Below are 26,854 nucleotides of genomic sequence, written 5' to 3' on the forward strand. Positions count from 1 at the left end.
GGGAGCCGTAGCTCAGCCGAGAGCTACGACGAGCTTGCAAACAGCCTTGTCAGCTCGTTGAGGGTGTGAACTTGACTTGTTTGTGCAACAAACTTTTTATTTATTTATTTATTTATTTATTTATTTATTTATTTATTTATTTATTTATTTATTTATTTTACACGCATGCTGCTTGAGATGTAAGCACTGTTCAGCGAGGCCAAGTTCAAAAGTCTTTCTCTGCGACACTCATCACTTATGAAGCGTACTAAACGCTCGCTCATTGCGTTTGCATTTAGCGCCGATACAAACAGAACGCATCGGATGACGGAGGCGTCATTGTCACAAACATACACGTGGAATATCGAGACAGCTCGCGAATTTGTACGCGCATGTTTGCGAGGCCTTTTCACGCGGGCGTCAAGGTTCTCGGGCTGCTTCAAAATGACAGCTGGCGGGCACAAAGGAACGCGGCGACGTGGCGTGTTTATGGCGAGCGACGTTCACGCTAGGAACACTCAGCTGAACGCTTTGCGTAAATAAAGAATTTGAATGGAGCGACTAGGCCACCAGAAGCGCTCACAGGATGAATATTCGTGCTTTTAAACACTCTCCATAAATACAGTGACACCGTTGTATTGAAATAGAGGAGGAAAAAAAAGGAACCAAAAAAAAATCTAACTTGTTTACCATTCACTTTACTTTTGGAATGAGAAGAAGAACGTTTGTCATTTTGTCTTCATACATCCACGAAGGCATTCAGAGCCAAACAACCAGCTGCTGTTTCATTTTTGTTTTACTATTCCTAATTTCTCAAATGATCTGCTTTGGGCCCACGCGGTATGAGGCAAAGACCAGCTGTGGCCCATTTAATTGGGGAATTTTTTTACAAAACACATTAGGTAAAGTAGAACAAACGGCATTCAATCAACAAACAAAAATGTTCCCTAATTAAATTAAAAGTTCCTCGCGCAGCTGTTTACATTTCATTAAATAGCAGACAACGTCAGTACAGTAATCCCTCGTTTATCGCGGATAATTGGTTCCAAAACCCACCCGCGATAAGTACAGTCACCAACAAGAAGTACTGGGCAGGATAACGAGTTAGCGGAAAGATACTACTTCACAATCGTGCTAACACGCAAAAACGGACTTCTAAAGGAATGTAAACGAACATTTGGAGCAATACTACATTTTCCTAAAGGTTAGACACATGTTTCCTCAATTTAGAATTTTATTTTGACTTTTAAATGTTTTTTTTTATTTGAAAAAAAATCTGCGATGTAGTGAAGCCGCGATAAACGAAATGCGAAGTAGCGAGGGATCACTGTGTGTGTGTGTGTGTGTGTGTGTGTGTGTGTGTGTGTGTGTGTGTGTGTGTGTGTGTGTGTGTGTGTGTGTGTGTGTGTGTATATATATATTTATCTATTATTTTCTATTGCCACTCTTGAATCAGTCTGAATGTTTTTGAATAGGAAGCATTTGCCAAATGTCCTTGCACCCGGCTCAACGAGATGCCACAACAAACTTTTCCAGGCTGAAGAGAAACATTCTCGAGTGAGCATTGTTTTTTTTTTTCTTTTCTTTCTTCTCTATTGTACTATGGAGTTATTATTTTCAGTATTTTTTTACTTTCTTTTCTTGTATTTCTTTAAATGTTCAAAATAAACAAACAAACAAACAAGCTTTGTTGCCTGAGAATATGCCGAAAAGCAGAGCGGCCTTTGCTTGTCCTCTCGCTCCTTGTGATGCAATTTGCAAGGGCTCACATATAGCGCATCTCGCTCGCCACAAAACGAAATGTTTCAAGCTTGACATCGTTGTATCACTTCAAAATCAAAAAGAGCTAATAAATGTACCTGGTGAACAGAAATGTTGCTAATTGCTGACGTCTTTGTCAAGTCAAGTTTATTTGTATAGCCCTAAATCACAAGCAGTCTCAAAGGGTTTTACATGTACAAAAAAAAAAAAAAAAGACAATTAGGGTGTTTTCACACTTGGTCCCTTTCAGCCCTCTAAACGAACTCAGATCGATGACTCAGCATTTTTTGTGCATATGTGAACACACCAACCGTACTCAGACCCCTTTAAAACGAACCGTACTGAGACCACCTCCGGAGGTGGTCTCAGTACGGTTCGCTAAAAATTCAACGGTACGGTTCACCTAATCTGTGCATTGTGAACACAAAGCGCACTGGGTTCTCTTCGCCTTTTTGCATTGTAATGTAACCTCCTTGGCTTGCCGTAGATTGGTGACGTGACTGCAGGCGCAAAAACAAAACTGTAGAGATCAGAGAATCCAAAGTATGGCAGCAGCAAGTCATGGTCGTGGTCGTGACCGTGGTTCTAATAGTAGAGAAGCATGTGCCGTTCAAAGTTCTGCCACGGCACCTGGACGCGGCATAGTTTGGGGAGAAGACAAAACGGAATGTCTTTTGGAAATTTGGAACGACGACAGCATTAAATCACAACTATCTACGACCCACCGTAATGCGAAAGTATTTCAAGAATTTCTGAGAGAATGAAAGCAGCCGGTTTTGATAGAACTTCTATACGATGCAGAATAAAAGTGAAAAAAACAACTGAAAACTACCCAGAATGCAGTGCAGTGGGAGTGTGAGAGCTCGAGAGGACCTAATGTGAACAGAAAGAGAACTGAGGCCCCATCAAGGCTGAACTGAACCAGAAAGAGAACTCGGTCCTCTTTAAAATACACTCACAATGTGAACACAAAAACAACTGAGTTTGTTTCCTCTTGGTCCACTTTTTGGTCCACTTAAAGAGGCCTGACTTTGGTTCTTTTAAAAGGGTCCAGGTGTGAAAACACCCTAATTCTCAAAGCATCCCCTGATCTTAAGCTTTGCTCGGCAGCTGAAAAGAACACATGAGCAGGACATAAGACCTCCTCATCTTCCTTTTATTTCAACTTTCAAACAGATCCCACGTGTCTTCTGTCCAAATATCCTGATCATTGGCAATTGTAGGACGTTACACCCTAGATTTTGTCTATCGAGAAAATTGCACTCTCTTTCTCTTTAGCTGCAAATTCGACTAGTAGGTAGCGTTAAGTGTAAGCAAAGGTTCCCATAAATATGCATGCCTTTGCAGATGAGGCACACTTTGCTCATATCTCATGTGCGCGGGCTTTCACTTTTTTTGTAGTGTCGCTTCTCAGCAGGGAGCGCTCCTAAAGGTGGAAAACATCAAATGGCGCTTACGAGGCTGACTGGATGATATTTGCAGAACGGCTCTCCCATCCACATTCGACAGTAAACATTCTAAAGAGGCGAGCTTGTATTCAATATTCAAAACACACAAGTCACGTTTATAAAACAGGACTTATTAAAAAATGGGTCGGACTTGATCCTGTCAGTCTCTGTGAAAAACCAGTTGACTCTTGTGACACCTAGCGGTCGGTTAGGCTCAAGCGCAATACTGCGGTGCTGCTCAAACTTTGAATGAGCAATGCTCAAATTAATATTACTAACGCAAGATTTAATGAACTAATGCCACAATTATACCTCTAATCTCCAGCACTTGATATGCGTTTTATTTATGGAGGTTGCGTACTATTTCTATTCCCAGAGGGCTGATGAGTATCTTCTCTTGGCTGCCGCATTGCATCACATCATCTGTATTCATGCCTGCCTGGTGCGTTCCAACTTCGCAAATATCTTGTTTTTCTGGACTTTAAACTCCCCTTTTAGTGTGAGTGTGGTAATGATTGGTTGCCTCCAGGGAGCGCGACTTTTCATTTTTACCCTCGTTGTTCGCTTTCCAGGTTGTACACCTGCGTTGCAGTTTGTGTCAAGTTACATAAGGATCCGCTACAGACGACAATAGTAGTGCTTTCAAAATAAAACGGGCCGCTGGCGATCCATTTCAATGTTTTTTTTTTTTTTAATTCTAATTTAATGGGAACCCCCCACTTACTTGAATAAAGAGAAAAATATTCAAAATATATACTTCAGTGAGGGTGGCACGGTAGAACACTGTTTAGCACGTCGGCCTCACAGTTCAGAGGGTGCGGGTTTGATTCCATCTCCGGCCCTCCCTGTGTTTGCAGTTTTCTTCCCGTGTCTGTATGGGTTTTCCTCGGGAAGTCCGGTTTCCACCCACATCCCAAAAACATGCTTGATAGGCTGATTGAATTGCCCATAGGTGTGAGTGCGAGCGCGGATGGTTGTCCGTCTCTGTGTACCCTGCGATTGGTTGGCAACCAGTTCACAGTACTTAAGTGCAAGTACAGATATGTAACGAGAAAAACTCGGGTAAAAGCAAAGATATTGATTTAATTGGAAATACTCTGCAATAAAATGAAGCAAATGTTTCCCAAATAATTATTCGAGTAAAAGAATTGGTAAAAACGAACTTAAATATGCAGGACCAAAGTATTTTTACTTAGTTCGTCTTTGTTTTAATTTGAAACCGATAACCGGAAGAAGTTGGGTGGACTAAAAGAACTTCATCTGAGCCTGCCGCCTCCCCTCGCGCGAACTCGCCAACCTGCAACAAGTTTGACAGCAGTTTAGTTTCCCTGCTTGGCAACCTGACGCAGCCGGGACTTCCCTCATCTTTTTAAAAAAACAAAACAAAAACATTTTAATCGATGTTGCTTTATGAGCCCGTTTCGCTTCTCTTCTCGGCAATGACGACTTTTCTGCGACCGTAGTTTTTTTGGCCACCCTCCCTCTCCTCCTCTTTGTTGTCGACCGAAGGTGGACATCTTCAACCGTCGCGTTGGAGTTGTATTTTTGTATCTCCATTTTTTTTTTCGAAAGGGATTTAAATATGTCAAGGAGCGCGGAGGAGGTGAACAAGCTGACTGAAAGTACATACAAGGTGGGTCGATCGGATCCTGTGGGAACACAACAGGTGTGCCCACAGAAGCGCGCAAAGGAGGAACACAAGCCGGAAAGAGCTCGCGTCTTCTAAAGCGTAGATAGACACGTTGCAGTTTTGCGTCAGTTATCATCATGCTTTAACATCTTACTTTTGATTACCTTTATCCTATTAGTACAATTGTCCGTGTCATTTTTCAGCAAACAAAAACAAAGCAAGAATCCTGAGCATAGCTTGTTTGTGGACTTCCATATGACTGTCAAAACAGACAGACAAAATTTCTGTCTTTGACGGTTGCTATTTCTTTGACGTAATAGTGCTGCTATAACAACACAATTTCAATCACGGGATGAATAGACTACCAATACTAGAAATCATGTACTGAACAGTATTTGCTTTCTGACAACTTTTTTAATTTTATTCCTCCAATAATTGAAAAACAGATTTCTGTACGATAAGGCTTTCTTTGTTATAACAGACTTATTGCTTTTTTCAATCTCCCCGGGTGACAATATGATGCAACAACAATCAAAAATGTGCAACAGGTGACATCATCAAAATAATAATAATCATCATCAATCATAATAAGAGAAAAATGAAACAGCAATAATTCGTAAAACTGTCCGCTATTATCAGTAATAGTAATAATAATAATAGTAATACTAATAATAATAGTTACAACCACAAATTGTTTTCTATCTTGCTGTCACAGCATCTTGGTGGGAACACAGAAACGGCTGCAGATTTAATTATTCATGGGTGTTGTTTGGGAAGCTTATACAGCAAGAGCACCTAATGATTTCCATCCAACGAGCGCTATCTATAGTGTCTCCACTTCACACGTCATTCATTGGCAAAAGGTCATGACAAGTTGCTTAAGGCGGCGGAAATGTTTGGCTTTCATCATTTCCTGCATTCTGAGTTTGGGTGTGAGTGAGCCGGACATGGATATGCACACAAGAGGAAAAGATAAGCACACCTCAACGTAAGCAGCACAATTCTTCCTGCAACTGGATCACACATTGGTGATTTAAAAAAAAAAGGGAAAATCAGCTCGGGCATTTGACAACATTCCAAGTTCCTGAGATGCAGACTTAGTGATGCGCTAAGTTTGGGAAAGCTCACGCTATCCCCAACAGTGTGCGATTGTCATTCCGTTTAACCAAAGTCTCTTTCTTTGCACATAGAATGTGATGGACCAGTTCAACCCGGGTCTGAGGAACCTGGTCAACCTGGGAAAGAACTATGAGAAATCTGTAGCGGGTGAGCATTTTGCCGCCGCCCTCGTCTGGGAGCACTTTGAAGACTTGATGTCTTTTCTAATTTTCTCCCCAGCAATGACCTTGGCGGGAAGGTTGTACTTTGACGCCATGGCTAAAATTGGCGAGAGCGCCGTTGTGTCTCCCGTCTCCAGAGAATTAGGTGAGTGCATTGGATGACTTTGTAAGCAGACGCTGGATGTTTGCCACCGGCCTTGTGGCTGCTAATTAAATGAAGCGGCCCAATGGGAGCTGGCGCCCGGTTGCTCTCCCGCCACACGTTGTTGTCGTTGAGCGCTCAACATGAATGCGGCCGCGACGTCAAAGACCGCCAAACACCAAAGGGGTGTCGCTCACGAGGCCGCTCAAGACCTGAAACCTGAGCTTCAGTGACGCGTCGCAGGCCAGAAACGGGACACCCTTGAGAGATATCGGAGGAGCGCTGCGCCTTGTCCTCTTGCTGCCTTCCTTGAATTCCTTCGGCCTTCCTTTTGCTCCTGGTCATCCTCCTCGACCGCAAGAGGTCAAAGGTTGCCACTTCTTTCCTTCCAACACTCGCGCAATCCCTAAGTGTAAACGCAGCTGAAATGCTAAGGGGAACGCCGACTTCCTTTCCTGTTTGCATGCTGCGTCACGTGGTGCTCACCATGCCAGCATTATTTGGACCACAAAAACCAAAGTGTGGAAGGACTGTGGGCTGCTTTGCATGGTGCCAGCAAACTGCTGCTTGGAAGGGCAGCACTCGGAGAGCTCTCCTCCCGAACAATGATGGACCCTCAGATTGTGACAACTCTATCACAAATTTACGTTTATCATCCGAGTTTAGGTCCTTTGCTATGACCTCGGTTGCTATGGCAACGGCCAATGAAACGAGGCTGTCCGCTCACAGTGGCACAAGCGACACAAAATGAAATAATGCATCTTTCCTTTAGTCTTCTATTTGTCGCCACCTTTTGGGACACTTCTGTGCTTTCCATGAGAAACACTAAGTCATGTGTGATGCGTTGTCAATTGAGTGCGCAAGTCGCCAAATGTAGTGGTGGCACCGTACACATGCAGCATGTTCGAAAGCAGACGGAAGTGAGCCGGTACGCTCGAGCCGCATATTGATTTTTGGTCCTCTTCAATGTCAACCTGTTTCATTGTTTCCAAAGGTTTCCTTACATGTTGCTTTTATGTTTCAATCTCAACTATGGCGCTTTCAACATCAAACGCCGCCCTCCTGAAAGTAGGCCAAGCGAGCGCACCAGTGGTCAAAGGGAGGCTTTTTCTTTTTAAAGATCAGTTTTGGGTTTGCACACGTCCTAATCCTGAATTGATGATTTTGGCGAGGTGCACACAGAGACATCAAATGGCCCGCCCGCCCACCTGCCATCTAATCTCTTTCTGATTAGCCCAACACTTGCCGGTCCAGTTTTTCTGGTTGCGACGCACGCCTTTTCATTTCCTTTTTCTTTCTTTGAGCAAAATCTTTTGTAAAATCATCCGAAACTGATGACGGTTGACGGGTCCGAGCTTGAGGGTCAAAGAATCATTTTGCAATATGTGATGTCGCAGTTGGCTCGCTTATCAAAAAAGAGCAAGCAAACGTGCTGGCTTCTTGCTTATCTGCTGTTCATCAAGCATCGCATTCCATTCATATTTGAACTTTTTTCTTCTTTCCTGGGCAGGAATGGTGCTAATGGGAATCTCTGAAGTCCACAGGAAAGTTTTTTTCGAGTGGGAGGACAATGTGAGTACACGTTATGTTGTTGGCTGAGTTGACTGTCTGGTTAGTCATTGCCCCCCCAACTAACTAAACATTTACAATACAAGAGGACCTGACTGTCTGTAAAAGTCACGTCGTTTTAGTTTTTTTACAGTGAGCCTCATTTAACCTGCACAAGCTCCTACTTGTTTGTCATTGAAGGGGAAAAACAAAACAGGGCATAGCCCAGTTTGATACTGTGGAAAAAAACGTGCGCGGAAGCACAAGTGTCGACAAAGTTGCGAGCCGCTCCGCCGAAATGCTTTTTCTCAGAGTATGAGCACAGTATGAGTGGGCAGGCTTGGGCTGGCTTGTGGATGGACAGTGAGTCACGGCATGAATCCACGTCAGAGGAATTGATGGGAGGGGCACAAGCGGCGGTCATCAATCGCGGCACGGCGTGCGGTTAATAGAAGGGTGATTTGGGCTTGCTCTATAGTGCTCCGTGCGGACGCCGCATGCAGGCTGGGCCGCAGGCTTGGCCACCCTCGCACCATTGAGCCAGAGTCACAGCTGAAGAGGAAGCGGGATGAGTCTGTGGGCATTCCCACGCTTGCTTTCTGACTCACTCACAAGGGCAACCTTGAATCCAGCCAGCCAGCCAGCTAGCGCCCGCCCGCACACATGCACCAAAACAATCTCAATGCTCTTTCTCTTATTTAACACGCTTTTCCTCATCCACGTTTCTAATTGTCTTCTCTCCTCTTTTATCAACCCTGGTGGCTACCTGAAGTTCAAGAGGTTCCACAGGGAAATCATAAGTGAGCTGGAGCGAAAGACCGACATGGATGTGAAATACATGACTGTGAGTAAATGCAATTTTAAAAAAAAATGGTTTTGTGGAGGGGTTGGAAACCCTTCACCAAGATGAAAAATTATGACATCACAGGCCAATGTAAAGCAAGAGACAAAGTCAAGTTTGTCAAAACAGATTTGACAGTTTGACTCGACTGCAAGCGGATTGATTTGGAGAAATGTCCCCACATGCTGCCCATCCTGAACTTGTCTAAGAAGGGCTACCCAAAACACAAGCAGAAATGTGGGGCAGGTGCAACAACATTTGCTCAGCAAACAACTTACGTTCGGGTCATTTTTGTGCCACTTGCGAGCAGACACCACAACGCCACTGAAGCCAATTAGGCTCATTTGTATTTCGAGCAACTCTCCCCGAGTGTCTTTGTTCTGACTGTTTGGCAGCGCCAGTTGACATTGGAGTCATTATGTCATTACTTCTTTTAATTGCGGTTCTTAATGTAAGCTGGCTGTAACTGCTTTGGCGTTAAACAAATTGAGGAGTTGAAGTTGTGGTCGCCGCCAGCTAACGTGTTTAAATCCAAAAAGGCACGTGCTGCAGAAGAAGTCGCAATAAAGCAACACTGTCCAGAATTTAAAAAAAAAAAAAAAAAGACCTGTGCATGACGAGATTGTGCCGTTTGCAGGCCACGTTTAAGCGGTACCAGATGGAGCACAAGATGAAGCAGGACTCGGTGGAGAAATCGCAGGCCGACCTGAAGAAGCTCAGGAGAAAGAGCCAAGGCAAAAACGCCAACAAGTACGAGAACAAGGAGAGCGAGGTGAGACGGATGCCGACGCACTGCCAGACACCTCGCCGCGTCCCTTCACCAACACGCACACGCAAATGGCCCATATTAGCCAAGATGTAATTACGCCGCGTCGGCGGTTTTGAGGGAGACCCCGGTTGAGCAAACGATCTCTCGTTGAGGAGCGCCAACATTACGGATCACCGAGTTGACTTCTCCGAGGATAGTAGACAGCGCTCAGCTTCCGTAAAATACAGGTTGCCCGTAGCAACAGGCATGGTCGGGCGCCCACGGGTGAAAAGTGAAAAGCTTTGTTTGTCTTCGTCGATGTCCGCCGGAGCCATCTCGAAACATTTGCATGCCTCGTTTTGGTTTTCTTGCCTCTTTGAATTGTTAGTAGGAAAGATGCCAACTGGCCACCTTCCACGCTTGCTTTGTTTTCCGAGCTCTGCCCGAGCACTTGCTTTCAAAATATCAGTCTTGGCAAAAAATGGCTCGCTTCTACAAAACCTTTTCTAACGATTAGATTATCTTCATTCATTACACAGTCCCAGTCACAACATTGTTTTCTTTATTTTAATTGCCTCTCCTTTTAATTGACAAACAATAGCCCAAAGCTTGCAAGCGAATGACACCTGATTTATGACACAAAACAATGATTTGGTGCATAATAAAGAATATCCGCCAGTGGGTGAGCGATTCCCGAAGGGGGTGAAGCAAAGCTTTCAAGGAATCATCAATCGATGCAGCCTGCAGACACGCACGCCTCTGCTTTTTGGAGATAACGCACTGGACGTGTCCTGCCCCCTGTTTTTTGTCCATCCTTTCACGAGCCCTTTTTGTCCAAACCCATGACCCGCTGCCCGGGTGCGATTACAAAGTGGAAAAATGGAATCGCTTCATCTTGAGAAGCGAGTCTTTGGCTGTCTAGCATGTGGACGGCAAGATAACGCCACGTAAGGTTGCCTTCCCGCAAGCTCGAGACAGACCGGAAAGCGATTTTGTGTGCGTGTGTGGTCAGTGCGTGGAGACGCTGACAAGCCGCCAAATGGACATGCAGCTGTTTATCGCCGACGGCTGCAAAGAGGCTCTGCTGGAGGAGAAGAGGCGCTTCTGCTTCCTGGTGGACAAACACTGCATGTTCTCCTATCAGATCGCATCGTTTCATGACAAGGTGACGCACGCGACACGACACAGCTGACAGTTTGCACGCCAGCCCTCCGCAAACATTGTTTTGCTTTTCTGGCAAGGCGAGAGAGATCCTGATGTCCAAACTGAGCAGTTGGCAGGACCAGTGCAACGACGCCACGGACATGCCTGAAACCGTCACGAGCATGATCGAGGGACTGCGTACGCCCATCTCAATAACGCCGCTGCCGTCCCCCACCCCTTCGCGACACAGTCTGGTACGTGGATCTATCCCCCCAAAAAAAAGTCAACAGGCATCGCAAGTGCTCCTTTGCAAGCTAACATGCTCACAACGCTGACAGAACATCTCAGCTCCGCCCGCTCCATCGCAGAAGGCGCACGTCAGCCCTCTCGTCAACATGTTCTCTCCAGACAGCAAACAAAGTACCGGTGTCACGAGCAGCACCACCACCACCACAGGTAGCGCGCTGGCTTTCTCAGGTGACCCCCCCAGCACCCCACTCGAATTTTTTTCCGCCGGCAGATCACGAGAGCAACGGCGAGAGCAATCTGGCCAGGTCGGTGTCGGTGGCCACGGGTCTCAACAATGTGGCGAGCAAAAGGCCGCGGGTGCGCACCATCTTCCCCCACACGGCTGGCAACAACAACACCCTGCTCAGCTTCGACGAGGGCGACGTCATCATCCTGCTCATACCCGAAGAGAAGGACGGCTGGATGTACGGCGAAATGGAGAAGAACGGAAAGTAAGTGTTGTGTCGGTTGCTCCTTTTGCTCGACGTGACGAGAAAGTCCGAGTGGCCAAGCGCAAAAACTATCCTAGTTCTCTTAAACAAGTCTCACGAGCGTCTCACGAAATACCGTGTAAAGAATTTGACTGTTTTTTGCCACTGCCACATTCTTACCCCCATCTACGGAACCTTGTGCTCCTCCTTCTGGTTTCCTACTTAGCCACTACATGTATCCGGACTTTGTACAAACATCGAAAGGAGCTTGTCAAAACTCCTCAGAAAGCATGACAGAAGATGACACGACATTGGTCGTTCTTTGCAGAGGCGAAAGAAGATATGCCTTAGGTCTTGTGATCATCTACATGTTTTGCTTCACTGGTTGTGGTCAAGCAAGTGCTGTTTGTTAGCCCATCAGAGGCACTTTGCCTTTGTTAGCGTTAAGATGACCAGACTTTTATTCATCAAAGACAACATTTATATTTGTAAATTCTGGTAAACGGGATCCCTCATATTTCAAGGCAGCTTGTACTTGCGAGAGAATATGACAAAATATGCATCTCGAAATAGCCAAATCATAGAAACAGAAAAGTCTGATCTGTTGGTGGGGGAGGATCAAGGTCTAAGATAAATCACGGCTCAAAAATTCAAAAGAAGTTGACAAAAAAGAGAAAGAGGAAGGTCTCATGGTGCTTATCTGCATTGGACCTTGTGAGCAGGCTACATTGTGCTTGCTTGCTTGCTTGCTTGCTTTTGTCTCCAGCTCTGATAATGTAACTGGGCAACTCACCCACGCAAACACAAGTGAGGAAAAGAAAAAAATCATCTTCACACTCACGCTGAATTTGAAACAGATGGATCGTTAAGTTTTTGGTTTTTTTCTGGCAACTGTTTTATGGCGGCGCCGCTCAGGTCTCAATTGTGCCGGACGCTACGAGTCAGCACGGGCGACCGTGTATTTTTATCTTGTGTGCAAATATTGACACACACGGAGAGAGGGGTGCGGTGGCATTCACCGTCAACGCCTCGATAGAAACAAAAGCGGAAGCGCAGCAAAATATGAATCTGCTCAAGCAAAACAAAAGTTGCCGAGTGCCATCTGACACGCTCCCAATTTGAAATATTGCCCAGAAAATGTTAAGCTGATTCATCATGTGTCTTTTTCTTACTTGCAGGAGGGGCTGGTTCCCCTCATCATACTGCCGTGCGTTCTCGGAGCCGCTCGTGAACAACAACAGGTAAGGAGACTCCGACCAACACACACACACGCACACACACACACACACACAGGTCTCACATTGCAAGCAGCCGCATTGTCAGCCTCTTGGAGCGATAAGCTATGGAACCCTTACGGGGTCACCCCTCGCTCAACATTTGCTTCTCATTGTCACCCCAAGCCCCCTCCCACAGGTCAACCCTTCTTTTCCATTGAGTGTGCTGTGAACAAAGCAAACTTTTTCAGCTTCCTAAAATGACTGTGGGGGGGGCAAGCTATTGAATGTCCATTTTGCTCATCATGACCACATGTGCTTTCTCCAATTCAAATGTGCTGCAGTGCGTCGGCGACGACGCCATTCCGCAGCCGCAGTGTGGTCAACCTGCACCACCAGGACACGGAAACAGACGAGGCCACCATGATCCTCCCACCGGAGGACTACGGCGACGGCCCCCGCCGCGCCGCCATCAAGACTCGCCAGCCCTTCGCCGCCAACAATCACAGGCACCACTCGCCCACACCCTCCGCTGTCTCCTCCTCCTCCTCATTTGATCATCACACGGTCAGTCGCGAGCTCACATGGTGCTCATTCTTTTGTTCTCAAGTCGGTAGACAAACCGTGACTGTATGATACTTCACCTGACACTCTCTAAACGCTCCCCGCCCCTCCGCAACTTGAGGAAATCAAAACAATTGATACACGAGGAATTAACTCCCTTGCAACAATACCAACGGAGGCCGCTCCCAATTGTTGTACAATAAATGTGCAAAATGACACTTTGAGCCCATAGAGGGTCTTTGTTGCCATTCTAAAATACATTTCCACCATTAAGTGTGACATCAAACTTCAGACTTGAACCGTTCACAATTGCCTCCACCCCTTCTCCAAATTCTGGAATGTTGCGCTCCAGTTTTATCTTGTGCTAGTCGAGGTCATCGTGTTTCTTTTTCTTTGACGCATTTGTACTTTAAATTAGTCTGGTTGGATGAACACATCGTTTACTGTCGTGTGCGCAACGGCCGCCGGCGATATTGTTATGTCCTCGGTTGCCCAGTTACAGAGAAAAACACCTGCAACTCCCTGACAAAGCTTTTCTGCTTTAGCGCTTGCACACCAACTGCCACACAGACGCAACCTCCATTTGGCCAAATAAAAAAACTGCTCGTCTTAACGTAGCGGCAACCAGGTTTTGACGTTTTGGTCGGTTTCAGTCAAGTGGGGAACCTTTCCAACAAGAGGCATTTGAATTTTTCGAAACCCCTACCGAAGGCCACAATGAATTTAGTATTTCAAGAATTCCGCAATAGATGAAAGAAATGCTAATAATTGCAGGCTGTGGACATTGGACGATTAGATGTATGGGAGAGTATTTAGAAAATCCTTTCACATAAATTGTTTTAGTGTCCAACGGATTTTGTCCAATCGCTATAATCAAAGCCTCAAATTTGACAATTTCACCTACAGCAGAACAGCGAGCGAAGCCTTCACAATCAGTAGCCTGCAAAGTACGCCCGAAGGCTTTGTTGAAAATTGAAGAGAATCGAATCAAACTAACAGAATAGGAGAAAGGCGGGCTGAAAGAGGGGTGTGGTTTCTCTGGAATGCATTGACACCAGGACCCAAAAAAATGCAACCTCACTGGTTTGCTGTTGAAAACGACTTCCACCAAACGGAAAGAAATAGGTCAATAAAGTGTGCCCCGGGGGGGGGGTTCATCACCTCACATTGTTGGACGGGAAAGGTGTTATATTTTTAATGACACGAATGACGGTAGGAAAATAATTGAGTGGGACGTGCAAGTCTACCGAAATGGTTTCTATTTTTGTTTGAGGCATAAACCAAAATGCTGATGTTTTTCTGTGCTTGCCTGCTCTCTTGTGGCCACTGCGGAGAACTGCAGGTTGCAGTGAAAGAGACAATGTCCAAACAACCTCATGCAAATTCAGAATTCCCAATAAGAGTACCACACGAAGTAATGCAAAAGGAACTATTTTTAAAAGTTACTTTTTAGTCTGTGATGAGATTTTTTCAACCCTTTAAACTGTGGCTGTTGAGTAGATTATGCAATGCGTATATAAATTCAGCTCAATTAACAGTATCATAACGAGAATATAGTAAAGACGACTTGTTGTCCCGACTGGCACTTCCAGACAATCAAGATTTCGCACGCTGCCTTGTGTTGTCTTTCGCTCCACAGAAACATGTTCAGTGTTTTTTTAAGAATGTTTCACAAAAGGTATTTGCCAACATGTCATGTAACTAAAGAGAATTTTTTTTTTTTTTATTTCCTTCACAGACGAACCAGATCAACGGCACTTCCAGACCTCCACCGGCTTACCTGGCGTAAGTCGGTCACTGTTGTTCAAAATCATTTACTTTTTTCCTAATCACTGTCAAGACAGTTCTATAAAGAGAACCCATACGTCCAAAAAAAGAGAAAAACTAACGTTATCGATCGACCGGCGCTGGTCCTTGTTTTGTCTTCTGCTATGATCTATTGCTCGACCCATCGGTTAACGCACTGATCCTTCCCGTGTTCTCCAGGGGTGGCAACCCGTTTTCCACCGTGCGACTACGTCCGACAGTCACCAACGACCGCTCGGCCCCGGTCATCTGACCTCGGGTCAACTTTTACTTCTACAGGACTGATTTCATGATTTCAACACAAAATGTCTCTTCGGGGTGGTGATACTCGGAAACAGACACACGCCGACTGTGCACGAGGAGCCAGGAGAAATAACTGTACACATACGTACTTTCACATCTACAGTTGTCAGGATGATTGTTGTTTTGTTGTTGCCTTTGGGAATGGAGGAACAGCTCACCCATCCATGTAGGCGCTAGGCCCAGCTAGTTACGCACTACTTGTCTTCAAGTCTGGAAAGTTTATTCAAGTTGTAGTTTCACAAGAAAGTCATTTTCCCAGCATAAAGTTTCAGTTTTACTAGATCACCCCCGTTCTTAAAGAATAAAGACCAACCAGTGTAAAAATGTGCATAATACAAGAAAGAGTTGTTTTTTTCTGGGGTAAATAAGAAGCATGTCTCCCAGCCGCTATCCAGCCATACAACAGTTCATACTGAACACAGAACCAACTGAAAATACTACATTTTCAAACCAAGTGTATGTACAGAATCTAGCCATGCCAACGACATAACCCGAACCACTAGATGGCACAAGACAAATGCAGTAATCCCTCGTTTATCGCGGATAATTGGTTCCAAAAAGCACCCGCGATAAGTGAAATCCGCGAAGTACGGTCACCAACAAGAAGTACCGGGCAGGCTAACGAGTTAGCGGAAAGATGCTAATTCGCTATCGTGCTAACACGCGAAAACGGACTTCTAAAGGAATGTAAACGAACATTTGGAGCAATACTACATTGTCCTAAAGGATAGACACGTTTCCTCAATTTAGAAGTTTTATCTTGACTTTTAATTTTTTTTTATTTGGAAAAAAAATCCGCAATGTAGTGAAGCCACGATAAACGAAACGCGACGTAGCGAGGGATCACCGCATATCCAATTTGTTTTCACCCTTTCGAAAATATCGTCGTAAACTTCCTAAACTAGCGTCCTAAGTCAAGTAAAAAAAACACGAACAACGGAACCAAATGTTGAGTATATGCATTCACAAACCCGCCTTCGAGGTGTGACATGTAACAACTGTTGAGGAAAAAAACAAAACACGACCGACATAAAAACGAGTGTACCGTTAATGAGAAATACAACTCACGAGAAGGGCGAATCAGTCGGACGAACTTCCACGATCTCGCTTTACTTTGTTGTGGTGACCCTAATTGCGTCCCTCTTTCATGATCACGTTTTTTCTCTAAAAACAACGAAAGATTGAAAGTCCATCTTTTAATCAGGGGTGCTTGTTGTCCAAATGCCGAAGCAATTTTGCAGGCATCATTTGCTCGTTTGCAGCCTTAATTGGTTGAGTCACCTGTTGCTGCATTCAAGCAGCGTTTCAAGTCTAAGGACTTCTATTATTATTTGTTAAAAGAAAGACTTGTTCTTGGAGGTAGTAGGCTCCTCAGTTGGCATTTTCCCGTTGAGAAAAAGTATCGAAGACTGATTCTCACTAGTTTGTGTGCTTTTTGGGGTTACTCAGCTACCCGAGACTAGCATCATTACGTAATCAAGGCGCACCGGTAACGTTACGTCGGAAAAAATCCGTTTTTTCCAAAATAATACATCTTTTCAATTCATGCACTACAACAGAAATTTAAAAATGTCTATTTTGGTGTGGCCCAATTAACAAATGCCTGAAGATGGTAAGGTCATTCGAAATCTGCTTACTTGATATGACGTTTGTTTTTTGTTGCTCGGGACTAGAAGGCGTTTAAGATTAAGCCCAATGAATTTTGACTCGCAACTGAAAATTGTGGTTAGTATACGACACATTCCATTGGTGAACGGAGCACTTCCGATTGAAATAAACTTTTGGTTTTGACTTTATGGGGCATTGATGAAAATGAAAAATGTCATGTATCCTTGCTAAGCTACGCGGCGTTGTACTCGAAGAAAGAGTGCGTTGGAGGCAAATACTTATTTTGGGCTCTTAGCCACCTTATTTGGAACTATGTACACATGCACTTGTTGCTTCATCGGTTAGAATGGAGAGAAAAGAAAAAAACTTAACCGCTCGACATATCCCTTTTCAGGTGGGCATGACCTTAAGACCATAAATGAAAGTTTCTCAACAACTTGCGCCCCCTCGTGTCATAACTGCGTTAGAACACTGCATTAGAACATCAGTATTATATCGGTCTCAGCGTCCGAGTACACAAACACAATTAGGCTTTATCTTAACCTTGTGACAAAAATGCCAAGAGATATGTTAAGAACTACAGTGGCCCTCCGAGACCAAATTGAATCACTCTGAACTCTGTCAAGGCACACTCCCATTACATTCTGGAAAATACTTTGTGTTCTAATAAAGACGTTTTTGAGCAACTGAGACAAGCATCAATTCAATTCAAGGTGCAAAATAGTTTATTGTGTTCAAAAACAAATAAAAAAAATATATTTTTGTGCTCAACATACTTAGAAAACAAATACTTGAGGGCAGGGGGTGGGGGGGTGAATGGAGACAAACAACCACAAACGCCCCTCCACAATGTGAAAAATGCAAACCTTTCAAATCTATGTAAGAACATTTTTTTGTTCAACATAAGATGCAAATCTCACATGCGCATTAGGATTGCTCATCTTGGTTTTCTTGGCCTCGTTGCGGATCCTTGAGACGGAGGATGTTGATGAGATCGGTTTCCGGGAGAGAACTTAAAAGAGGAGAAGGAAGATGTAAAAAAATGTTTTATAAGAATCAATTAAAACAAAGTCACGGTAGGTGCGGTGCGAATGACTCGTTATTTTGGGATGCGCTTTGTCGGTCTGATTGTTACTTTGTGAGACGAAAGAAGAAAATATTTGACATTCTTTACCTCATGCTCTGTGGCGTGAGGAAGATAAACTGGCGGTAGCGCTGGCTCTCGGCTACCTGCAACATCATGTCCATGGAGATCCTGCGGTTCACCATGTCCTAAAGTCGACATCAAAGCGCACGTCAAGACGCGCTCGTTTGCGAGCGTTGCCATCAAACTCGACTTTCCATGTAAACGTCAAATTCGTCCAGGCAGCGGAATGGCGCCTCCGTGATGGCCCAGAGCGAGAGAACGAAGCAGACGGTGGAGAAGGAGCGCTCGCCCCCCGAAAGTGAGCGCATGTTGACCAAGTCACCTTCGCTTCCTCTTCCGGGCTGCACCTGCAGGGACCAGATAAGACCACCTTGAAGATGCGGTCGCTGCAAAACTATCCAGGTAGGGGGAGGTCTCCTCACAGAGATGACGAGGGTCTCATTCTTGTGGTCGAAGTTCATGGTTCCCGTGTAGCCCCTCTGCGACAGCATGACACTGAAGTAATATATACAGCGCGCCGACAGAAAACTGAAAACAACGCGTGGAGACTTTTCAAGTTCGGACGCAGCGCACAGGGAAAGAAGCATGGCGGCTTTCCCGGCCTACCTCCTCAGGTCACCAAAAACTTTAAGTCTTTGATTCATCACCCTGTCCAGGCTTTTGATGAACATGTTAAGGTTCTTCATCTGCCGCGCCGTGTTCTTGTACTTTTCCAGAGCGTCACGGTATTCTCTGCGTTTTGTGAGGGAAAAAGAATCACATTGCAGGATCCGCCATTGACTGTGGCCACCATGAGCTCCCCCCAACCACACCCTTTTTTTTTTTTTTAGTACAATTCTACGTGTGTGTGTGTACCTGATGATTTCGTGGCGATCGCCCTCCTGCTCCTGCTGGGTGGCAAGCTTCACCTTGAGTCGGCTGATCTCCGTGTCCAAGCTCTTAGCGGTGCGCTTCACTTGGAGGCGCTCAGGCCAAATCTGCGTGGCTTTGAGCACGTTGACCTGGCACAGAAGGAGCGTCCTGGTAAATCCTTGCCCAACGTGCACAGCGGACGCTCCTACCTGTACTTCCTGCTCTTTGTTGCGCAAGGTGTCCTCCAGCTCCTGGATGCTTTGGAGATGGCCACCGCGTTTGTCGTCGTAGTACTTCTTGTGATGTTTGCACTTCATCACCTCCTGGTCCACTTTGATCAGCTCCTCCTTGGCGCGCACAAGTGTGGTGCGATGAACACGTTTACGGAAGTTCTCCAATAGCAGGCTTCAAGCTTGATGGAATTGCATCACTGCTACGCTGATGCTAAGTGAGCGACAACACGAGAACCGCCTACCTTGATGGCGTCGGCCTTCTCAACGATGGTGTTGATGCGCTCCTTGTGCAGGTTGTACTCCTGCTCCGCTTTCTGGTAGTTCTCCTTGAGCTCAGACCTCTGGGCTCTCGCCTCGTCGCACTTTTGGTTCTCTTCCGCCATCTTGGTGACAATCTCCTGAAGATCCTCCTCCTGTGAAGTTTACAGTTGAGCCGACCGGAGGAAGCGCGCTCCGACTCGTGCATGGCGCGCTTGGCGACCAACCAACCAGCGGCTTGAGGTCCTCCAGTTGAGGCTCTTCCAAGTTCTGCAGGTCCGACAGCTCCAGTCGATACTTTGTGGCTTTGTCCTGCAATAAATGCGCACCTCTGAGGAGTTCCGCACTCAAGTCATACAATGTGGTTACAATCAATTTGTTCAACATTTGACAACAAACTCAACGAGAGGGAAGCAATACAATGGCAATCTTCATTTCTGCTTGGGCTTCCATCTCCAGTCTCTCATTTTGTTTGATCTCCTCTTCCAGCTTGCTCATTTGCCGCTGCAGGGTCGACGCCTGAGATTTTTTAGTCTCTACCTCTCTTTGCAGGTGTCTGCCAAACAGGAAAGAGCAGCACCGGTTATGACTCCCGTCTGGCGGCGCCAACACCTGGCCAGCAACCTTTTACCTGATCTCCTCCTCCACGTCTCCTGACAGGTAGTTTGCTCGCGTCTGCTCGGCAGCGTAGCAGCGGTCGGCAAAAACCTGGTCGCCGTCTTTGGAGAAAGCCTGGTAGCAGTTGGGGGGCGGCTTTCTGGAAATCATCACGTCACAAGCCTCGGCCCGATTCTGTGGGGAAGCGCGCGTGAAGTCAACGGAGCCCGAGTGGCATTTTTTTGTTTTTTGATATCACACCTTGATGAGTAAAATGCTCTCAATGCCCCTTTGATCAATCAGACAATTGGTCACCACCGGGTCATCAATTTCTAGAGTCTGAAGCACTGATGGGTAGTCCGGGTGGTTCACAGCCCTAAATGAGACAAAGCAGGCCAAGTTCAACCCTGGATATGCGTGTGAATGTGTTCAGTTCCAGCCGGAGCCTCCCTGACCTCCTCCTGGTGTCGTGGACGTTTGGGAGAAACTTGCAGGTGATGATGGGAGGCCGGCGGCCCGACTGCGGCCCAAAGACTCTGCCCATGAGTCCCTTCAGCACTTTCTCGTCGTCGTAGTTGTCACAGGTGAAGGCCTGCAGTAGACTTTGCAAGCACACCTCGATGGCGAGAGCCTGCTCCGGGTCCTTCAGTCTGATCAGGTAACCTGCGGCGCACAAGTTGACGCACGTCCACACCACAGACTTGTTGGAGCTGCGCGGAATTCTCGGGTCGAACATTACCCAGGGGTCCTCGTGGCTTGTGCTTGAAGAACCCCTGCTTGTGCGCATCCTGGATGGCGTAGAGCAGCTCAGGCATGTGTTCGCCAAAGCGCCGCAGCCGATTGGATCGACTGCCTTCCATCGCCCGCAAGTTCCTCGCCTGGGCTTCAGTGGACTTCTTCAGTGCATCGTGCTCTCGTCTGAGAGCACGTCAAATCAAAAAAGAAAAAGAAAAAAAAGAGAGAAAGAGCGAGAGCATGTGCGAGAGAGAGAGAGCGAGAGAGAGAGCGAGAGAGAGCGAGAGAGAGAGCGAGAGAGAGAGCGAGAGAGAGAGAGCGAGAGAGAGATTTTGGCCAAGTCTTTGGTGAACTCAAACTAAATTTTGTCTATACAGTGGAGCCTCGGTTTTCGAACAAAATCCGTTCCAGAAGGCTGTTCGAGAAGTGAAATGTTCGAATTCTGAATCATATTTTCTCATTATAAATAATGGAAAAAAAATTTATCCGTTCCAAACAAAAAAAAAAAAAACGCCTTTTTTTAAGCATTTTTTCATTTCCGCATTTTTGTCCAATTGCGCAACTGCAGCGCGTTGTCAAACGCACAACCGTAGCGCGTCGTCGACCGCGCAGCTGCACCGCGCTGGTCACATTATTGTGACAGAGCCGTCACTGAAATTTAGAAAATATTTTTGAAGTCCTGTTGTACTTTCCAAAATTTAAGTGGACATCAGTGCGCAGGGAGCTTAATTTTGTCCAATCGCGCAACTGCAGCGCACCGCTGAACGCGCAACCGTTGCGCACCGCTGACCTCACAACTGATCGCATTATTGCGACAGAGCGGTCGCTAAAATTTAGAAAATATTCTTAAAGTCCTAATGTACTTTCCAAATATTAAGTGGACCTCAGTGCACAGGGAGCTTAATTTGGTCCGATTGCGCAACCGCAGCGTGCCGGGCTCTCAGTGTCGCATTGTTTTAGGATGGCTTTACTGCTCCCACTTGCTTCCTTTGGAGGCATGATTAGAGTTGATGCAATCCTCAGAGTAACGAGAACGTAATAACGAACGGAGTCAGTTAGCATGCGGGTCCTCTCAGCTCGTCTCGCGAGGTTTGACAACCGAATTTCGTCCGACATCCGAAGCAAAAAAATCTCGAATTTTTTGTTCAAATACCAATTTGTTCGAGAACCGGGGCGTTCGAAAGCCGAGGCTCCACTATATATTTATTTGCAACCCGTAGATACAGCTTAGGTTATGATAACAATGTGAAAAACGTTTGTTTCTTTTTAAGCCCAACACGGCTTGGGATTTTGTTTAAGTATTATTCCAAGGATATTACCATATGTTTGTAGGCCTCCCTTCATTGTTTTTGTTTGTTTTTTTACCGTATCTTGGCATGTTCCTCCTTGGCCCGGGCGCAGGCGTGTTGATACTGGCTAATCTGCTGGCCCAGCGTTTCCGTCTGGTGATGGAGATCCTCCAGGTGGCGGTTGATGCGCTGCATGCTCTCAACCCTGGCCTGCCTGGCAGAGCCCGTCGCCCGGTTGATGCTGGAAGGATGTGCCGAGTGAGAACGCGTGAGAGGGCGAGCACGCTGCACGTGAGCGTTTGCATGTGGCACCTGAGCTGCAGATCGTTGATCTTGGAAGACAGGTGAGCCTTGTCCCGCTCCAGGTCCCTCAGGCTGACCTGGCATCTGTGGACCGCGACCTGGAGACGAGCGGGCCATTGCTATGGATGCATCCGACTTTTGTTGGAACGGAAGACGCTAACAAGGCAAACCTCGCTGGACTTGAAAAGGGCATCGCGGTTCTGCGCCTCTGCCTTGAGCTCGGCACATTTGGGCTGCAGTTCCTGCACCTGCTGTGTGATGCCCTCCAGCTGTTCTTGGATCAGTTTGTACTTCTGCTCGGCTTCCTTGACCTTGTTCTGGAAGCAGAGGCGGGCATGCTCTTCATGTGGACGAAAACACTCGAGGCCGCTGCGGCGTTATTACCTTCCATTCGTTCACTTTCTCATCGTATTTCTCCGTAGATTGTTTATTGGCCTGCAGTTTCTCTTTCAAAGGCTCCAGTTCCTTCTCTATCTCCATCACCTGCCAAAATTTGCCAGGTCCGGCCCAAAATCATTTCAGATAAAGTCTCTTTGACCTGCTTCATGATTCAAGCGAAAATCGAACCAGAGCCCAGGCCATTTGCTTCTGCAACTCCTCCAGCTTGGTCTGCATCTCATCCACGGACGACAGGCTCTTGTAGCGATCCTCTTTCTCCAGATACTTTCGCCTCAGCTCCTTCAAGTACTGCGACACATTCAAACAAATGTCCAAGATGAACTCAAACCGTTCTCAGACCTCGGATGGCTGACAAGAGGACATCGTGTTTAATTAGTTCACCACCATAAGAATAAAATAAGAAAATAGTTTTTTTGTTGCTTTACCTCGCCAGGACACTGTTTACAGTGGGGATGGCGTGCTGCTGACCTCGACTGGGGACATCGTGAGTCGGTGGGGAGAATACTTCGAAGACCTCCTCAATTTCACCTACACGCCTTCCATTGTAGAAGCAAGGCCTGGAGACTCTGAGGCGGACTCTCCAATCTCTGGGGTCGAAGTCACTGAGGTAGTTAAAAAACTCCTCGGTGGCAAGGCCCCGAGGGTGGATGAGATCCGCCCGGAGTTCTTAAAGGCTCTGGATGTTGTGGGGCTGTCATGGCTGACACGCCTCTACAACATTGCGTGGACATCGGGGACAGTGCCTCTGGATTGGCAGACTGGGGTGGTGGTTCCCCTCTTTAAGAAGGGGGACCGGAGGGTGTGTTCCAATTACAGGGGAATCACACTCCTCAGCCTCCCTGGTAAGGTCTATTCAGGGGTGCTGGAGAGGAGGGTCCGTCGGGAGGTCGAACCTCCGATTCAGGAGGAGCAGTGTGGCTTTCGTCCTGGCCGTGGAACAGTGGACCAGCTCTACACCCTCAGCAGGATCCTCGAGGGTGCATGGGAGTTCGCCCAACCAGGTCACATGTGTTTTGTGGACTTGGAGAAGGCGTTCGACCGTGTCCCTCGGGAGGTTCTGTGGAGGGTGCTTCGGGAGTACGGGGTGCAGAGCCAACTGATAAGGGCAGTTCGGTCCCTGTATCACTGATGCCAGAGTTTGGTCCGCATTTCCGGCAGTAATTCGGATTCGTTCCCAGTGAGGGTTGGACTCCGCCAAGGCTGCCCTCTGTCACCGATTCTGTTCATAATTTTTATGGGCAGAATTTCTAGGCACAGCCGAGGCATTGAGGGGGTCCGGTTTCAGGACCTCAGCATCGTGTCTCTGCTTTTTGCAGACGACGTGGTGCTGTTGGCTTCTTCAGGCCGTGATGTCCAGCTGTCACTGGAGCGGTTCGCAGAGGAGTGTGAAGCGGTCGGGATGAGGGTCAGCACCTCCAAATCCGAGTACATGGTCCTCGGTCGGAAAAGGCTGGAATGCCCTCTCCGGATCTGGGATGAGATCCTGCCCCAAGTGGAGGAGTTCAAGTATCTTGGGGTCTTGTTCACGAATGAGGGGAGGATGGAGCGCGAGATCGACAGGCGGATCAGTGCAGCGTCGGCAGTAATGCGGACTCTGTACCGGTCCGTCGTGGTGAAGAGAGAGCTAAGCCAAAAGGCAAAACTCTCAATTTACCGGTCGATTTACGCTCCTACCCTCACCTATGGTCACGAGCTATGGGTCGTGACCGAAAGAACGAGATCCGGATACAAGCGGCCGAAATGAGTTTTCTCCGCAGGATGTCCGGGCTCTCCCTTAGAGATAGGGTGAGAAGCGCGGTCATCCGGGAGAGACTCGGAGTAGAGTCGCTGCTCCTCCACGTTGATAGGAGCCAGATAAGGTGGCTCGGGCATCTCATCAGGAGGCGTTCCAGGCATTTCCCACCGGTAGGAGACCCCGGGGACGACCCAGGACGCGCTGGAAAGACTATGTCTCTCAGCTGGCCTGGGATCCCCCGGGATGAACTGGATGAAGTGGCTGGGGAGAGGGAAGTCTAGGAGTCCCTCCTAAAGCTGCTGCCCCCGCGACCCGACCCCGGATAAGCGGAAGATGGATGGATGGATGGATGGACGGACGGATGGATGGATGTTACCTCGCCATGTTGCGCCACTTTATCTTCGGTCATATTCTTGGTGGCTTTAATGTGGATAAAGTCCTCTTTCATCTGTTCCAGTTGCGTGGCCTTCATGAAAAACTGAGCAAAAAGAGCGAGACGAAAATCTGTCTTGAGCACAGAAAACACAAACCTCGGGTCAATCAACAAACCTTGTACTTGTCTGCCTCTCCTTTGGAATGCAGGAAGTTCTTACTCATCTCTTGGTTGAGAACTGACACAGGATTGTGGACCTGGGCAAGCAAAAGGACACTTGATCGTTAGGCACTCTCATCAGCAACACAAAGAATCTCCATCCTCTCCAACCTGAATATTAAAATTGTCCAGAATCGACGCAAGCTCCTCCTTTTTGGTCGAGATTGTTTGCCCTACAAAGAAAAAGAATGAATTACACTTTTGTTTGGACAGTAGAAGACATACAATAGGGCGTAAGAGCTGCTGTCGAGCCCAGCTCACGCTCACACGTGCTCTCGCTGACGTCACCCGCCACCCAGCGGGCCCCGCATTGTGTTCATTTTAGTACAATCTTCAACAACCCGTCGTGTTGCGTTTGAGTGTTGAGCCAGGTATACCGTTTTGACTCTTCAGCTTGTAGGTTCTCACGCCGTCGTGGCTGAGCCTCACGTCAATGATGATGGAGGCACCGTACAGCTCAGGTTTGTAGGCGTCCTTGCCTCGGTTGCGCAAGGTGACGGACACATCGGCCGAGCTGTGACAACAAAGAGGCAAAAATGAGCATCATGAATTGAGATGATGGCACTGTGCGGAGTTGACAGAAATGCACCACTTGCAAAAATACATGAAAGGAGCTGAAAAATGGCACAAAGGCATAACATCAAAATTTGAGCCTTCGGTCATCTGATGCAATACAACTTTGGGGTAAAAGCTTTACCTTTCACCTTCCTTGACAAAACTCTTGAGGGACGACCCCCTGCTTGTGGCCTGCGCGTTGCCACCTAAAGAGACAATGAGCGCTGTCAGGATGGCGCTCTTTCCACCTGCACAAAAAAAGAGCACGTGAAGCTTAATTACTAAACAGAAGGGCAAATAGCAGCATGCCGTCACAATTAGGGCTGGGCGACTTCAAATAAAGTTATTTTTATCATCCTGACAAAAATCGATTAATTGCCCAGCCAGGGTACAATTGACACAATAACTGACTTCCATTACGGCCGACGACAATGTTAACGTTGGATCCGAAGTTGATGGGGCCAAGGAAAGAGTGGCACATGAAGTTCTTCAGCGTGATGCTCTCCACAATGCCGGCATCACTCGCCACCTCAGCCACAATTTGCTCCTGAACAAGACAGGTAGTTACTTAATACATTTATATTCCATAAAAGAACGTTTTGTTCTTTAACTTCCCTTTTTGTGAAATTGGCGTTCCTAGAAAATGAAAGTTACCAGAAAATCCCACTTGATATTCAAGTACAGATACTTATTACTTTGCAGAGTGACTGTTAAGCTCCACCAGGGTTTCTGCTATGATTCTTGCAGTTACTCTTTGTACAAACTTCCACTGATCAGCCCATGTTTACCTGTGTGCAAAGTTGGTCTTGGTCTTCAGCTTGGTCTTGATCTTCATCTTCTTCGTTGTCGTCATGCTGCACCGATGTCAGTCGTTTGTGGGGAGTTGATTTCACAGGACTGCCTTTCCTTTTGGACATTCTGCGCTCTTTCTTCTAAGCGAGATGAAGGAGAAGGGCACGCTGCCGGCCGCTCACTGCCAGGCTGTGAAATGAACATTGTCATTCGTTCTATTCTGAACCGTACGTCACAAAGTAACCCAACAACACCACGGCGACGAAGCGTTAGCATTAGCTTGCTGTCGAACGGTGACAGCAAAATGCGAGCAGTCGTTTTGATAGCCGCTGAGACTTTTCACTAGGTCTTGAGGACTCTGAAACTTTATGGAGGCAGAATACCTTGCGTTCGAACAACGGTATAGACGAAGATGTGCCAGAAAGCGGTGCAGAAGTAACAACCTGCTAGATTTGGAAATCGAAATTCCGCCGCCAAGCATTCTAATGAACATCTCGCGAGAACACACGAGATCGCGTTCAACATACACCGCTTTAAAAATTACATCATGATCGTCTATTCTCTTTGCGATCAAAGTACTAGAAAATGTTTTTAGAACCCGCTCCAAAATAGTATTGCATTTTTTTTTTTTGC

General features: G+C 46.7%; 2 protein-coding genes across 2 annotated transcripts; one reads left to right on the forward strand and one right to left on the reverse strand.

The window, feature by feature from the left end:
• Window positions 1-4,456: 4,456 nt before the first annotated feature.
• On the forward strand, window positions 4,457-15,450 carry baiap2l1b (BAR/IMD domain containing adaptor protein 2 like 1b). The gene is made up of 14 exons (XM_088358509.1): window positions 4,457-4,821; window positions 6,009-6,084; window positions 6,157-6,243; window positions 7,751-7,812; window positions 8,561-8,632; window positions 9,267-9,401; window positions 10,390-10,542; window positions 10,619-10,774; window positions 10,859-10,976; window positions 11,041-11,260; window positions 12,418-12,480; window positions 12,798-13,020; window positions 14,756-14,802; window positions 15,004-15,450. The coding sequence occupies exons 1-14, from the start codon at window positions 4,771-4,773 to the stop codon at window positions 15,074-15,076; spliced, it is 1,536 nt and encodes a 511-aa protein (XP_088214635.1). The 5' UTR covers window positions 4,457-4,770; the 3' UTR covers window positions 15,077-15,450.
• A 1,991-nt stretch (window positions 15,451-17,441) lies between these two features.
• Window positions 17,442-26,734, reverse strand: smc6 (structural maintenance of chromosomes 6). Its single transcript, XM_088358508.1, has 27 exons — window positions 26,605-26,734; window positions 26,218-26,410; window positions 25,841-25,976; window positions 25,572-25,677; window positions 25,252-25,388; window positions 24,986-25,047; window positions 24,832-24,912; window positions 24,659-24,760; window positions 22,716-22,835; window positions 22,533-22,631; window positions 22,319-22,465; window positions 22,158-22,246; window positions 21,922-22,086; window positions 20,561-20,739; window positions 20,277-20,484; window positions 20,083-20,197; window positions 19,856-20,016; window positions 19,645-19,780; window positions 19,456-19,536; window positions 19,209-19,379; window positions 18,943-19,080; window positions 18,737-18,882; window positions 18,488-18,613; window positions 18,304-18,409; window positions 18,074-18,228; window positions 17,909-18,004; window positions 17,442-17,746 (listed from the first exon to the last, which is right to left on the reverse strand). Exons 2-27 carry the CDS (start codon window positions 26,344-26,346, stop codon window positions 17,662-17,664), a joined length of 3,276 nt encoding a protein of 1,091 aa, XP_088214634.1. The 5' UTR covers window positions 26,347-26,410; window positions 26,605-26,734; the 3' UTR covers window positions 17,442-17,661.
• Between the last annotated feature and the right edge of the window lie 120 nt (window positions 26,735-26,854).

This window comes from Syngnathus floridae, chromosome 17, assembly GCF_059516105.1.
Source record: "Syngnathus floridae isolate MCC-2025c chromosome 17, RoL_Sflo_1.0, whole genome shotgun sequence".
Taxonomy (NCBI): domain Eukaryota; kingdom Metazoa; phylum Chordata; class Actinopteri; order Syngnathiformes; family Syngnathidae; genus Syngnathus; species Syngnathus floridae.